Here is a 15550-nt window from a genome sequence, read left to right as displayed (position 1 = left end):
CCCTAAAAATTGTCAAAGACTCCAGCCACCCTAGTCATAGACTGTTCTCTCTGCTACCGCACGGCAAGCGGTACCGGAGCGTCAAGTCTAGGTCCAAGAGGCTTCTAAATAGCTTCTACCCCCAAGCCATAAGACTCCCGAACATCTAATCAAATGGCTACCCAGACTATTTGCATTGCCCCCCCCCCCCCCCCCTTTTTACACCGATGCTACTCTCTGTTGTTATCATCTATGTATAGTCACTTTAATAACTCTACCTACATGTACATATTACCTTAACTAACCGGTGCCCCCGCACATTGACTCTGTACCGGTACCCCCCTGAAATAAATCATCCCAGACATTTTCTATACGCACAAAAAGCTTATTTCTTTCAAATTTTGCACACAGATTTGTTTATATTCCTGTTAGTGAGCATTTGTTCTTTGCCAAGATAATCCATCCACCTGACAGGTGTGGCAAATCAAGAAGCTGATCAAATACTGAGGAGTATTTCTGTCTGTAATAAAGCCCTTTTGTGGTGAAAAACTCATTCTGGTTGGCTTGGCCTGGTTCCCAGTGGGTGGCCCCACCCCAGTGGGTGGCCCCGGCTGCCAAGTGGGTGGACCTATGCCCTCCCATGGCTGCACCCCTGCCCAGTCATGTGAAATCCATAGATTAGGGCCTAATAATTTATTTCAATTGACTGATTTCTTTATATGAACTAACTCAGTAAAAAATTGGAAATTGTTGCATGTTGCATTTATGTTGGTTCAGTATAGAAATCTGTGTTACTGAGGGTACAACACACTGCTGCCCTCAGAGACTGGAAGGGACAGAGACCAATTCTTAGGCTACACAGTACATGGGAGCCAGGCAACTATTCCCATTCCGTTTCACCCAGTTACATTTACTTCGGAGTTCCCTTGGGGTACCCAGTGTTGATATATACTTAGGACTACACAGTCAACACAGTTATTTTAGGCATGCACGCACGTAGGTTTTACTATCCTTGTCGGCACCAAACAATTGATTCCCATTAAAAATCCTAATTTTCCCAACCTGCACTCAGGGGTAGACATAACATAGTAAATGTAAATCCAGGACACTCCAATTAGTATGATATGTTACGTTTCTTATGGTATGTATTAATTTGTGGATGTCCATCATCCATTTCGTATGATATGTTATGAATTACAATTCGTACAATAAGTTACGAATTTACAAAACGTATGATACAATGTATGTTACAAATTCCAATTAGCTGTGGCTAATGTTAGCTAGGTGGCCAGCGGTAACATTAGCTAGGTGTCTAACCTTAACCCCTAGATTAGCTAACGTTAAAGGGTTAAGGTTAGGGAAAGGACTAGCTAACATGCTAAGTAGTTGCAAAATAGCTAAAAAGGTAGTAAGTAGTTGCAGTTCCTAATTAGCTAAAAGTTGTCCGTGATGAGATTCAAACACGCAACCTTTGGTTTGCTTGACGTTCACGCATCCACCCAGACCTACCATCCTTTTTGCCATAAGTATCCTGGTTATGTAACCATACCAAACGTTACATATCGTACTAATTTGAGAGTCCCGGATTTAAATGTACTATGTTACGTCTAGTCTATGAGACCAGGCTGATTTTCTCTAACCCTAAAATAGCGTTTTGCCTTGTGGGGACTGGCGAAATGTGCCCACTTTTTCCTTGTTTTACTATCCTTGTAAAGACTTCTGGTCCCCACAAGGATAGTAAAACAAACACACACCTGGTTCTGGGCACGCCCCAAGATCAATGATTGCTCAACAGTGCTGGCAGGTTTTCACAGCTGACTGAATGTAAGCATTACTGTGCTGCATTCAACAGCTCTGAGAAAATAATCAGTGGAAAGTGTTTATTATCATTAAAAGCCAACATGTTTTAGCATCAAGGTGCTGTTTCTTTAATTAAAGCACTACGCTGCCACTCAGCAGGGGGCTTCATCAACTTGGCTGCATGGTTCTGTAGAAACAAGCCCGACCTAGAAAGACATCCTTGTAAATGCAGAACTGAAGCTTGAGGGCTTTAACTCTTTGATCAGTGTGTACCTATCAGGTGACGTCATTCTATTCATTGGAGTGATCTGCCAATAACAACAGGAGGGTGACTGAGGCATGAGCTTGCCGTTTATTATTGTTATCAAGAAGTTACCATGGTTACCTGCATTGAAATACAATACGATAAACCTCAAGCTTTGTGAGAAAGCTCCAACTCCATGACACGGGGTAGAGAGCTACTGGATTATTACAGACAGTAAATCTTATTGGCAATTAGATATGTTTAGTAAGTACATTCTCCTCTACAAGATATTCATGTACAATATACAAGTTAAAAAATATAATTTGTTTTGTTTGTTTGCATTGAGTTCAAAAATTGTCATGTTTTTTATGCTTTCCGGTTGACAAAGTGTTTTCCGGTATGGAGAGCACTGGTTTGTCAAACAGAGTATAACCAACACATACTGTATAATGCATATGCATAGGGAGGCAGATCTATGCATGTAGATGCTTTACGTGACAGAAAAATACAGGAAATAAGAGATGAAGCCGTTTCATCATGATCAGAGGAAAACAACAGAATTCAAAAGAGAAGACCAGGCATTGAGGAGCAGGCAGCTGAAACAGCAGTATTCTTTGATCACACTCACACACAAATCCTAACACACCACGATACATAAAAACCACCAGAAGCAGGCCACAGACTAGTGTTCGACAAACAAACACACAACGAAAGGGCACACTACACACAGCGGATACTAAGGATCCCCTAACTCAGTCAATGGAGGGTCTCCACCCAGCAGAGAAACAAACAAACCATTCAGAAGAACAACAACTGCTCTGAAAAGGATGAAGACACCGATCTAAAGTGTTTCCCAGCACAGCTGATCCTAGATCAGTGGTTAGGGGTAACCTGGAGCCCCAGAGAGGCTGAGAAAAGGAATGTTCTAGTCCTCCCTCGTTGCTAAGGACGGCAAACTTACATCGACCAATCCAATAGTTTTTAAATCATGAGGGGGAGTGAACAAGTGCACACTTCTGAGAAAAAGTGTGGGAAATGAGAATGTAACTCTGGACATACTAAAGACCAAGACAACTTCCTCCTCAACCCAGCTGCGTTACACAAAGGGCTGATCTGAAATGGCACCCTATTCCCTATATAGGTTAATACTTCTGTCCTCATAAGGCTCTGGACAAAAAGTGTGCATAGCATTACATTGGGAATAAGGTGCAATGCCAAACAAAGACAAAGGGCTTTAACCAGTAATCATGTGTAGAATGGAAGGAGTGTGTTGGTGAAAAAAGCTAACGTTATATGTTAGATTGTTACCATGATAAAGTACATACAAAACACATATTAAATGATTGTATCAACCTGGAAACAACCCTTTCTAGAATACTGTAGCACTTATTTCCATATGGACAACAAACTGAGAAAGTAATGTGGTTAAGTGTGATGCACCTAGCAAAATAATAAACGGAGAGACTGAAAACTGCACATTAAACTGTGTAACACCAATGTAGAACAAAGGAATTTGCAACTGACTCCAACTGTGTGTGTCCTTGACCAAATTCAGCCAACCAACAGTGGGTCTGTAGTTTCCATGACAACCACAACAATGAACACTAAAATTGCCAGAGATAACAAATGTGCGGTAGCTTCTCGAAACAGAAAATTAAGTTCATGTGGTGCTTCAAAAGTACACAACAGGCATTCATCTTTAAAAAGAACAGAAGAAGCACAAAATGTAATAGTATCATTATGATGTTTGTTTAGAAAATTAAAAAAATGTAAAACTTTTTGGGGGAGCAGCCACGCTTCAGTGGCAATGCCTGCTGCGGACTGGAATAAAGAACAAGTTACCCCAGAAACAGTTTCCATAGTAACTTTGACACAGAAGAGCCTGGGAGGAAGCACCCAACCTATTGCCTCGTCCCCTACTGTCTGTGCTGTAGACAACTCTAACGTTTGTTATCAAAACAGGACTTACATAAAGTATGGGGCAAGGCTACCCCACCAAACCTCCAGAAACTACCAACTACCCTCAGACCCCACATTAGTGCTTAGTGGGACCACAAGGCACCCAGGGAAACAGAGTTCTAGCCAACATCTCCCCCCAGGGTACAAGGCGTGGGCTGTAGCCATTACTTTGCTATGGGAATGCTGCGTTAAGGACATCGGTGTCAGGAATGGTAATTAAGGGAGACAGTATTACATAGTGTGGCAACAACAAAAAACATGTCAACAAAAACATGAAATAAAAAAAAACATAAAAATAATGTCTTTAAAAGGCAAAACCAATATCCTCCCCAACATACTGAATAGTAATCCACTGGGAAGTTATTGAGACTACAAAACCCAGAATTCTTCCTTCAGTAACAGAAAACATGACACTTAACATTATCACTGGAAATATCCCTTTTTTCTCAAAAAATGGTTTAGCCGGGCAGAGGGAAACCACTGATTGGCTGAGACGTTGGATGAAACCATTTTTGGTTTTTGGCACAGACCTTTAATCTCAACTCTGAGAAGGGCTCACTCATCTCACTAGCTCCCAAAACAAACTAGCTATGTGTTTCTTTCCTTTGGTTAATAAGAAAAAAGACAATAATTCATGGCAAAAAAGGGAGAGAGAGAGTGGAACAAAGACAAACAGAACAGGTTAGCTAGGTTGTTCTCCCTCTGGTGAGCAGAATGCTGCTAGACTCAGCCTGGGTCTGGTCTGAGACAGGTTTAAACTCAGGCTGAGCTTTAGTTTAGGGGTTTAGGCTTGTTATTAAGTTCGGTCATTAAGCTCGTTAGGGCTCTCCAGATATTCACAGTGGTTTATAAGGGGACGAGACGGCCACTGTTCCTAGAGAGAGAGGGGGATGAGAAAAAGAGAGGGAACAAAAACCCCTCCGTTAATCTCGGTTCTCTCGTAGACCTCTCTGAGATTTTAGTTTTTCGTAATTTTACATTTTCTTCTTTTCATTGTAGTAATTGTGATCACGTCTCAGGCGTTCAGGTGCGGCTGGCAAAAAAATGTAATTCCTGAGAGAGGCAAAGGGAGAGAGATGTCAGGTCATTTACAAATCACAAAAACAATATTTTAAAAATAATTACAGTTAGTTCCAAAAGATCCAGCCACAACATGAACTCAAGACATAGTTCCTGTAGTTACCTAGGACTGGGACAGCATTGGGGTCAAAGGGCAATCTCATCTGTAGCTCTTCTGCTGCTGCATCAGACCGACGTTCTCATACACTCTGGAGCAGTCCTCCCTCATTCTACACACACACACCCCGAGAGAAACACATCAGCCAAGGTATTTCTCAACTGAAACTGACTAGCTGAGTGCTAGTTTGATTATACACAGAGTATACCAAAAATTAGGAACAACTTCCTAATATTCATATTTTGCCTTCAGAACAGCCAAATTCGTTGGGGCATGGACTCTACATGGTGTGGAAAGCGTTCCACAGGGATGCTGGCCCATGTTGACTACAATGCTTCCCACAGTTGTGTCAAGTTGGCTGGATGTCCTTTGGCTGGTGGACCATTCTTTTTACCCCTTTTTTCTCCCCAATTTCTTGGTATCCAATTGGTAGTAGTTACAGTCTTGTCTCATCGCTGCAACTCCCGTACAGACTCGGGAGAGGCGAAGGTCGAGAGCCATGCGTCCTCCGAAACACAACCCAACCAAGCCGCACTGCTTCTTGACACAATGCACATCCTACCCGAAAGCCAGCCGCACCAATGTGTCGGAGGAAACACCGTACACCTAGCAACCTGGTCAGCGTGCACTGCGCCCGGCCCGCCACAGGAGTCGCTAGTACGCGATGAGACAAACCCTCCCTAACGACGCTGGGCCAATTGTGCGCCGCCCCATGGGTCTCCCGGTCGCGGCCGGCTGCGACTGAGCCTGGACTCGAACCCAGAATCTCTGGTGGCACAGCTAGCACTGCGATGCAGTGCCTTAGACCACTGCGCCACCCGGGAGGCCATGGTAGACCATTCTTGATACATACGGGAAACTGTTGAGTGTGAAAAACCCAGCAGCGTTGCAGTTCTTGACACAAACTGGTGCGCCTGACACCTACTGCCATACCCCGTTCAAAGCCACCTAAATATTTAACAAGTGACATCAATAAGGGATCATAGCTTTCAACTGGATTCATCTGGTCAGTCTATGTCATGGAAAGAGCAGGTGTTCTTGTTTTATACTCTGTGTAGTAGCTGCTAGTTGGTAGGTACTCACTCTGCACAGGTGGGGCTGGGGGTGCAGGGAGGCAGAGGACTCTGCAGCTGGTCTCCACCAGTCAGGTCAGACAGAGAATACTTAATGTTGGTGTACTCCCTCCCCTTTATCTTACTCTTCTGTTAGAGAGAGGCGGAAGGATGTTAGAGAAAGACTTTCACGCACACACGGGGGACACACACACGGGACACACACACACGGGACACACACACACGCACCTGTTCCTCCTCTATGCGTCTCTGCAGTGTCTCTATGTAGTGCTGGACAGCCATGTAGATGAACCTGTACTGGGCCTCAGTCTGAACCATCCCAGATCGCTGGGAACGAACCATCTGGATGCTCTTAGGAACGTCTATGTCACAGTCCACTCCTACAGAGAGAAGAGGTTAGACTAGGAACGTCTATGTCACAGTCCACTCCTACAGACAGAAGAGGTAGACTAGGAACGTCTATGTCACAGTCCACTCCTACAGAGAGAAGAGGTAGACTAGGAACGTCTATGTCATAGTCCACTCCTACAGAGAGAAGAGGTTAGACTAGGAACGTCTATGTCACAGTCCACTCCTACAGACAGAAGAGGTAGACTAGGAACATCTATGTCACAGTCCACTCCTACAGACAGAAGAGGTAGACTAGGAACGTCTATGTCACAGTCCACTCCTACAGAGAGAAGAGGTAGACTAGGAACGTCTATGTCACAGTCCACTCCTACAGAGAGAAGAGGTAGACTAGGAACGTCTATGTCACAGTCCACTCCTACAGAGAGAAGAGGTTAGACTAGGAACGTCTATGTCACAGTCCACTCCTACAGACAGAAGAGGTAGACTAGGAACGTCTATGTCACAGTCCACTCCTACAGAGAGAAGAGGTTAGACTAGGAACGTCTATGTCACAGTCCACTCCTACAGACAGAAGAGGTAGACTAGGAACATCTATGTCACAGTCCACTCCTACAGAGAGAAGAGGTTAGACTAGGAACGTCTATGTCACAGTCCACTCCTACAGACAGAAGAGGTAGACTAGGAACGTCTATGTCACAGTCCACTCCTACAGACAGAAGAGGTAGACTAGGAACGTCTATGTCACAGTCCACTCCTACAGAGAGAAGAGGTAGACTAGGAACGTCTATGTCACAGTCCACTCCTACAGAGAGAAGAGGTAGACTAGGAACGTCTATGTCACAGTCCACTCCTACAGAGAGAAGAGGTAGACTAGGAACGTCTATGTCACAGTCCACTCCTACAGAGAGAAGAGGTTAGACTAGGAACGTCTATGTCACAGTCCACTCCTACAGAGAGAAGAGGTAGACTAGGAACATCTATGTCACAGTCCACTCCTACAGAGAGAAGAGGTAGACTAGGAACATCTATGTCATAGTCCACTCCTACAGAGAGAAGAGGTAGACTAGGAACATCTATGTCACAGTTCACTCCTACAGACAGAAGAGGTAGACTAGGAACGTCTATGTCACAGTCCACTCCTACAGAGAGAAGAGGTTAGACTAGGAACGTCTATGTCACAGTCCACTCCTACAGAGAGAAGAGGTTAGACTAGGAACGTCTATGTCACAGTCCACTCCTACAGAGAGAAGAGGTAGACTAGGAACATCTATGTCACAGTCCACTCCTACAGAGAGAAGAGGTAGACTAGGAACGTCTATGTCACAGTCCACTCCTACAGAGAGAAGAGGTTAGACTAGGAACGTCTATGTCACAGTCCACTCCTACAGAGAGAAGAGGTAGACTAGGAACGTCTATGTCACAGTCCACTCCTACAGACAGAAGAGGTAGACTAGGAACATCTGTCACAGTCCACTCCTACAGAGAGAAGAGGTAGACTAGGAACGTCTATGTCACAGTCCACTCCTACAGAGAGAAGAGGTAGACTAGGAACATCTATGTCACAGTCCACTCCTACAGAGAGAAGAGGTAGACTAGGAACGTCTATGTCACAGTCCACTCCTACAGAGAGAAGAGGTAGACTAGGAACGTCTATGTCACAGTCCACTCCTACAGAGAGAAGAGGTTAGACTAGGAACGTCTATGTCACAGTCCACTCCTACAGAGAGAAGAGGTAGACTAGGAACGTCTATGTCACAGTCCACTCCTACAGACAGAAGAGGTAGACTAGGAACGTCTATGTCACAGTCCACTCCTACAGAGAGAAGAGGTTAGACTAGGAACGTCTATGTCACAGTCCACTCCTACAGAGACAGAAGAGGTTAGACTGTAGACACAGACACCCTTGGGATCTGAACAAGGCAGAAGCTTTCTTCGTGGAAACCATCTCATGTAACACAAATAGATGAAGTATTTGCAATCACCTTTTTCCCTGATGACGTCAATGAGTATGTCAATCACTATGAACGTTCCTGTCCGTCCGATACCAGCACTGGAGAGAGAGAGGGAATTAGAGAGCAACAGTACACATAACTGTCGGTGTGTGTGTGTGTGTGTGTGTGTGTGTGTGTGTGTGTGTGTGTGTACCTGCAGTGCACCACTATGGGCCCAGCCTCTAGAATGCTCTCCTGTTTGAGGTTGACCTCCTCTAGGAAGTCCAGAACACCCCCGGGGTCTGTAGGGACACCATGGTCCGGCCACGCTCTGAAATGGTACTGCCACACTGTCCGCTCTGTGTTACCCTGAAACACACACACATTTTGAAGTAGCATGCATGCTCACACACACAGCTAAGGACACACTTCCAAAAAAAAAGTCCCTCTTACCTGTCCAACCTTGGACAGTTTGAGTTCTCGTAGGATGTAGTCGTGAGCAGACGTCTCTTTAACGTTGCGGACGCGCATGATTCCATACTCCTTCAGAGATGACATGTCTGGCCAGTACTTCACACACTTACTCTGTGGGGAGACAAAGTATCTCAATTGACGTGCATACTTCTGCCCCAAAGCCACAGCAGCAGTTCACACTGAAACCTATGAAGAAGCTCTCCTGGTTTTCAGAGATGCTTGAAATGGAGAACCACGACAGCAAGTCAGCCAGTTACCTTTCCCCTCTCCACCTCCTTGGTAGTCATGACGATGACCCGGGAGTTCTCCTGGAAGACCATCCTCCAGAAGTCACTGATGGTGTTCTGTAGACAGCCCTGCGTGGCGATGTACGACTTCTTCAGCTTGGTGCTGTTACACTTCCACTCCAACTCCGGCTAGAGAGAAAGAACACAGTTCCACAGAGACAGGCGCTGGATGTAGTAGTGTGTAGAGGAAAGCAGACTTAAGTGCAATGCAAACAAAGTAACATACAGCGATTGTCTTAGCAGTCCACGTCACACACTCAATGAATGAAAAGACACAAACAGTAAGCTTGCGTATTCATTTGTATTTTGTAGAGCCGTCGCATACAGGAAATTGCAGATTGTGCTTGAAATAGAGCTGAACCTAAGTGTGTGGAGTTTACCGAGAGGTCATTTCGATACCATATTGTGTGTGTCTGACAGGTGTGTGTGTCCTGAGAATGAAGTGAGTTTACCATGATGTCAGTTACTACCATGATGAGATTGGCATTAATATAGTCCGAGCCAGCCTCAGATCCATCCCCATCATTCAGCACCACACGAGTGTGGTCAACTAGAGAGGGAAAGAGAGAGAGAGAAGAGTCATGATTAAAATCATACTAATATCCAGGCTCTGCATACTGCAACAACAGGGTGGTCAGTCAGTCGTGATATTTGATAGGGCAGGATGTGTGTGTTTTCTCACAGGGCAGGATGTTCTTGTATCGGTTCTTGTTCTTGTTTTCAGCTCTCTGCCCCTCCTTACGGCTGTAGAGAAGCTTACACTCCTGCTGCTGCAACGTCTGGGCGGGACAAAGGAAACGGGATACTTGTTAAAAGTCTATGGGTATCTGCTAGCATGCTATCTGCTAGCATGCTAGCAGATACCCATCATTGCGCTAATGCTAGTTAGCAATTGCGCTAGGTAACAACTTCCTTCAAGCTGCACACAGAGACATAAAAATTGTAACCATGAGTTCATCTGACTCTGTGGAAGTAGATAAAGGGCATCATTGTCAAAATCCCAAAGTATCCCTTTAAAAATGTATCCTCAACGTATTGCTTTAATCTATTTCAATAATTCAGATGTGGAGCGTGGCTAGGTTATCGGGAGACAGACAACATGTGAGAATGTAGCTTGAGGATGTACAACGGTATAAGAAACTTTTCCTGACATAAGAACAACACTACATTAAATACTTAGTTTGAAACGCAATGGCGCGTCTCTCACCTCAAACTCTTCCCAGAAGCCCTGTTTGACCTTGTCCGTGGCCTCGGCCAGTTTACTGAGCTCTCTCACTCTGCTCTCTATCTCTGCTGCATTGATACGCGTGGTGTTCAGGGGCTGGGGAAAGACGCATACAAGTTTAGAAACAAGAAATCTATGGATTATTAAAGCTTCTGAAAGACAAAAAAGGGCATAAATGATCAAGATCAGGGGAATGATATGTAGCTTGCTGACAGAGAGACAGCAGGCTGAAGAGCGACCTGTTTGAGTTGCAGCACCGTGCCCAGTGTCTCCACCATGGGGTTCTTCTTATAGTGCTCCACCAGGTCTGTCAGAGAGTCAAACTTCTCTCCTCCACCAACGTCATACTTTAGGTCATGCTGAGAAACACATACAATGTGGACCGTCACTTCACCCACAGAGATATGCGAGAGGCTCTTTGACTATTTTAAATATCATGTAGTGTATCTGTGGTCATAAGCCACATCTTTAGCTCGAGGGAGGGAGGAGTGGAAAAAAAGGACAAAAAAAAGGTAATAATCCTTTACCTGGCAGCGGATCATGACATGTGTCACCTTGGGCTTGTTGTCGCTGCTGTCCGTCTTGTCGTCGCCGGTGCGGACGGACAGAACGAAGTCTCCAGGGTGGCTCTGGCTCTCTCTGACCAGGAAACTACCGTTCTTTCCCTTCTCTGTCAGCAGCTTCTCAGCCTCCCGGCCTGACAGGTGACCATGGAACCACCTGGGACACACACACAGTTTATAGAACTCTACTGACATAGCCATCAAATCCACTGGATTGGTGGCTAAAGCAGAGACGGACTGACACTCAGGCTAGAGAGGTACACACACAAACAAGCAGAGACAAACACCGTGTTGTTTCAGTGTCAGAGCTCACCTCTCAGAGGTGGGGTCAGCACAGTTGAGGGGGTATTTGAGCTCGATGACGTCGCCATTCTTCTCCTTGAGTTGGCCGTGGTGCTCCATGTAGTACTGAACCAGCTCAGCCAGGGTGGCGAACTTCTCCCCCCCGTACAGGTCATAGTAATCCCCTGTGTTCTGGATCTTAATGTGGGTGACTGCTCCGTTACGCCTGCCCAGGGGAACACAGGATTGAGAGAAAAAGGAAATATTAAAACACCCCTCATCTAAAGCTGAAACAGTCTGGTACCCAGGCCATTATCTTCAGTTGGCCTAATCAATTATAATAAAGGGAAATGGTAGAGTATAAATTGGGAAAGTGTTTTCTCGTATGCTGTCAGCCTGACTAAACTAAATAGGCCTCATAGATATTTATTCCTAAAATTTCAACCCAGCCTACGGTAGCTCCTGTGTCTGATGATCTGGTGCTGCAATAACTCACCTGACAGAGAGGGTGAAGTCTCCAGGGTTGCTCTTGCTGGGTCGGGCCAGGAAGCTCCCGTCGACCCCCCGGGTTAACAGCAGGTTCTCAGCCTCCACCCCTGTGATATTGGGGTGGAACCACCTAAACACCACCACATCATCATCACAGGTCAACTAGCTAGCTAAGTGCATTTGGAGAACAAGGTAGAACAAAAACACACACAATTTTTATTTTGTAATAATAAGATGAACATGATAAAGTAAGCAAGCATAGAATACAGGGTCAGTTCCAGTACCATATTTACAATGTGCAGGGAGACTGGACGGTAAGGTAAATAGGCATCAGGATATATGATAAACACAGTAGCAGATGCGTATATATGATGATTATATGTGAGTGTGTGTAGAGCCAGTATAAATGTATGTGCATATTATGTGTGTGTGAGAAAATTGAGTGTTTGTACAGTGCATTCGGGAAAAATTCAGACACCTTCCCTTTCACCACGTTACGTTACAGCTTTATTCCAAAATGAATTTAAAAATTCCTCATCAATCTACACACAATACCCCAAAATGACAAAGCAAAAACTGATTTTTAGAAATGTTTGTAAATGTATTAAAAACAAAAACATATTTACATAAGTACTCAGACCCTTTGCTATGAGACTCAAAATGTAGCTCAGGTACATCCCGTTTCCATTGATCATCCTTGAGATGTTTGTACAACTTGATTAGACTCCACCTGTGTTCAATTCAATTAATTGGACATGATTTGGAAAGGCACACACACACCTGTCTATATAAGGTCCTACAGTTGACAGTGCATGTCAGAGCAAAAACCAAGCCATGGGGTTGAAGGAATTGTCTGTAGAGCGCCAAGATAGGATTGTGTCGAGGCACAGATCTGGGAAAGGGTACCCAAAACTTTCTGTAGCATTGAAGGTCCCCAAGAACACAGTGGCCTTCCATTTAAGAATGGAGAAGTTTGGAACCACCAACACTCTGCCTAGAGCCGGCCGCCTGGCCAAACTGAGCAATCGGGAGAGAAGGGGCTTGGTCAGGGAGGTGACCAAGAACCTGATGTCTACTCTGACAGAGCTCCAGAGTTCCTCTGCGGAGATGGGAGAACTTTCCAGAAGAACAACTATATCTGCAGCACTCCACCAGTCAGGCCAGTACAGAGAGATCCCAGGTGAACACCTGCTCCAGAGCACTCAGGATCTCACTGGGGAAAAGGTTCACCTTCAAACAGGACAATGACCCTAAGCACACAGCCAAGACAACGCAGGAGTGGATTCGGGGCAAGTCTTGAAAATCTCTGGAGAAACCTGAAAATAAATGTACAGCGACGCTCCCCATCCAACCTGACAGAGCTTGAGAGGATCTGCAGAGAATGGGAGAAACTCCCCAAATACAGGTGTGCCAAGCTTGTAGTGTCATACCCAAGAAGACTTGAGGCTGTAATCGCTGCCAAAGGTGTTTCAACAAAGTACTGAGTAAAAGGTCTGAATACTTATGTAAATACTGTATCAGTTTTTATTTGTATAAATTTGAAAAACTATGGAGTATTGTGTAGATTGTTACATTAACCTTATTTCTCATCAATGTGGAAAAAGTCAAGGGGTCTGAATAGTTTCCGAATGCACTGTGTATTGGTGTGTGTAGGGCCCTGTGAGTGTGCATAGAGACAATGCAACTACAACAAAAAATACTATAATAAAATACAGAAGTTCAACCTGGATAGTCCATGTAGCAATTTTGTTAGCTATTTAGCAGTCTTATGACATGGGGATAGAAGCTGTTCAGGAGCCTGTTGGTGTCAGACTTGATGCACCGGTACCGCGCGGAAGCAGAAAGAACAGTCTATGGCTTGGGTTGTTGGCGTCTAACAATTTTCCAGCCTTCCTTTCACACTGCCTGATATAGAAGTCCTGGATGGGAGGGAACTCAGCCACAAACCTATGGCAGGATTAGACAGATGGGTATACAGATCATATTTACTTGGGTCCCTGCCCATGTGGGGGTGGAGGGGAACGAGGCAGTTGATGTACTGGCTAACCAAGCACTTAGACGTGTTTGTTGTAGTTTCAATGAGCAAGGCATAGGCAAAAAGCCTGATATGGACAGTGATGGTGCAGAGATGGCAATGAGCAGTGGAGTAGAGATACTAAGAGCAGGCATTTATTTCAAGTACAGAGGAAAGTCGGGGAGGTCGGCAGGAAGGAACAAAAGAGAGGATGCTATTATTACAAGATTAAGGGTGGGACACAGCCAGTTGAATAAGACCTTAAATGTGATAGGAAAGCACCCAACAGGAAAGTGTGATTATTGCCAGGAAGACCATGGAGCATGTATTGCTACAGTGTGGGCAGTATCTGAGGGAAAGAGTCAGATCTAGTATGAGGGAGAAGGGGATACAGGAAATTAGTTTAGAGAATATTGAGTAGAACATCATTAGATATAGTCTCAAATAGTTTTTTTTTTAAAGAGCAACAGGGCTGGCAGGTAGGATTTAGTTCTCCCTGTCTCTGGCCCACACTCCAGTACAGTAGGTGGCGGTAATGTACCATAACGTTGGATGCCATCCGCCGATAAACCCCACAGAAGAAGGGAGCTCAGCCCCAGTGAGGTTCCCTTGCTGTCCGCGCCACCCTCTGTAGCGCCAAGCGATTGAGGGCGGGGCTATTGCCATACCAAGCAGAGATGCAGCCAGACAAGATGCTCTCAATAGTACAGCTGTATAACTTGTACTCAGATGTCATGGGCACAACAATGCAAATCAGGATAAAGAAGATATTGATGTGGGGAAGGGTCAAAATCAATGATGTACGACTAAAGGATGATGTGAGAATTATCAGAATCCTGATTTAATCAGAAAATCACGTGTACAGTGATTGACATTGAACAATTGAAGTCTGTATCCATTTACTGAGTATATTGAGGTTGGTATCTTTCCAAAGAGCATACAAGCCTGTCGTCCAAACTGAACCAGATGCATTGAACCCCCTTGGCTTCTCAGCTGGAACTGACAGCTAGGTCCCCCAATGGTTGCTAGTTAGCTAGATTTTCTTGTTAGCAATTGTTAGCTAAGCATTCATATTTATAATTGATAACTAAACACGTCTCCAAAAATGTTATAGGCAGATACCTTTGAATTCTGTGTGGGCTATTCACAAGCTAACTGCATTGTGGGCTTCAATTTCACGGATGCCCATTGCCCAATAAAGAACCTAGTTAACTAGCTAACGTTACCACATACTAGTTACCGTAATGTTGCTGGCTCCAAAACACCGACAAGGCACATCCTTGTCAAATACGACTTGTTTTAGGTCGTTAACTGACGATCACATACATTATTCATCAATGGGATTATCTTGAAAATGTAAACAGTTCTAGGCTAATGTTAGCCGACAGGCTAGTTAGTTGGCTACCTAGTTTCCATCAGATTGCTTTCCATGATCAGTCCTTACCTCCGAGATGTCATTTTTTTCAATCCTTGTTTCCTCGCGCTGGCTTTTCCAACTATTGTGCTTTTCTTCGGCAGTCTACTCCCAGCAAAAATGCCTCATAAGGTCCAGACTCCGCTCAAAACGGGAATATGTTTCGATTGGAATTTTTTACAACAACAAAAAGTCCATAGGCCTCAGCCCGGAGACTTCAGAGAGCGAGTCGATTGTTGAAACGTCACCAGACATGCGACACTTTTATTTTTTCAATCGCATAGTGCT

General features: G+C 44.7%; 1 protein-coding gene across 2 annotated transcripts; it reads right to left on the bottom strand.

Moving 5' to 3' along the window:
* Window positions 1-2112: 2112 nt before the first annotated feature.
* Window positions 2113-15532, bottom strand: ptpn11a (protein tyrosine phosphatase non-receptor type 11a). 2 transcript variants are annotated; one of them, XM_038989736.1, is made up of 16 exons: window positions 15293-15532; window positions 11842-11964; window positions 11377-11571; window positions 11028-11220; window positions 10740-10859; window positions 10483-10596; window positions 9958-10054; window positions 9746-9825; window positions 9246-9404; window positions 8968-9099; window positions 8729-8883; window positions 8566-8633; window positions 6461-6612; window positions 6243-6361; window positions 5166-5271; window positions 2113-5035 (listed from the first exon to the last, which is right to left on the bottom strand). In XM_038989736.1, exons 1-15 carry the CDS (start codon window positions 15304-15306, stop codon window positions 5202-5204), a joined length of 1791 nt encoding a protein of 596 aa, XP_038845664.1. In that variant the 5' UTR covers window positions 15307-15532; the 3' UTR covers window positions 2113-5035; window positions 5166-5201. The 2 variants fall into 2 exon arrangements, with proteins under 2 accessions (XP_038845664.1, XP_038845663.1); XM_038989735.1 differs by having other exon boundaries at window positions 9728-9825; window positions 15293-15530.
* Window positions 15533-15550: the final 18 nt, after the last annotated feature.

The sequence above is a fragment of the Salvelinus namaycush genome, chromosome 3 (assembly GCF_016432855.1).
Source record: "Salvelinus namaycush isolate Seneca chromosome 3, SaNama_1.0, whole genome shotgun sequence".
In the NCBI taxonomy this organism is placed as follows: Eukaryota; Metazoa; Chordata; class Actinopteri; order Salmoniformes; family Salmonidae; genus Salvelinus; species Salvelinus namaycush.
Note: the sequence above shows the minus strand (reverse complement) of the source record. Positions and strands in the feature narration are given on the sequence as shown.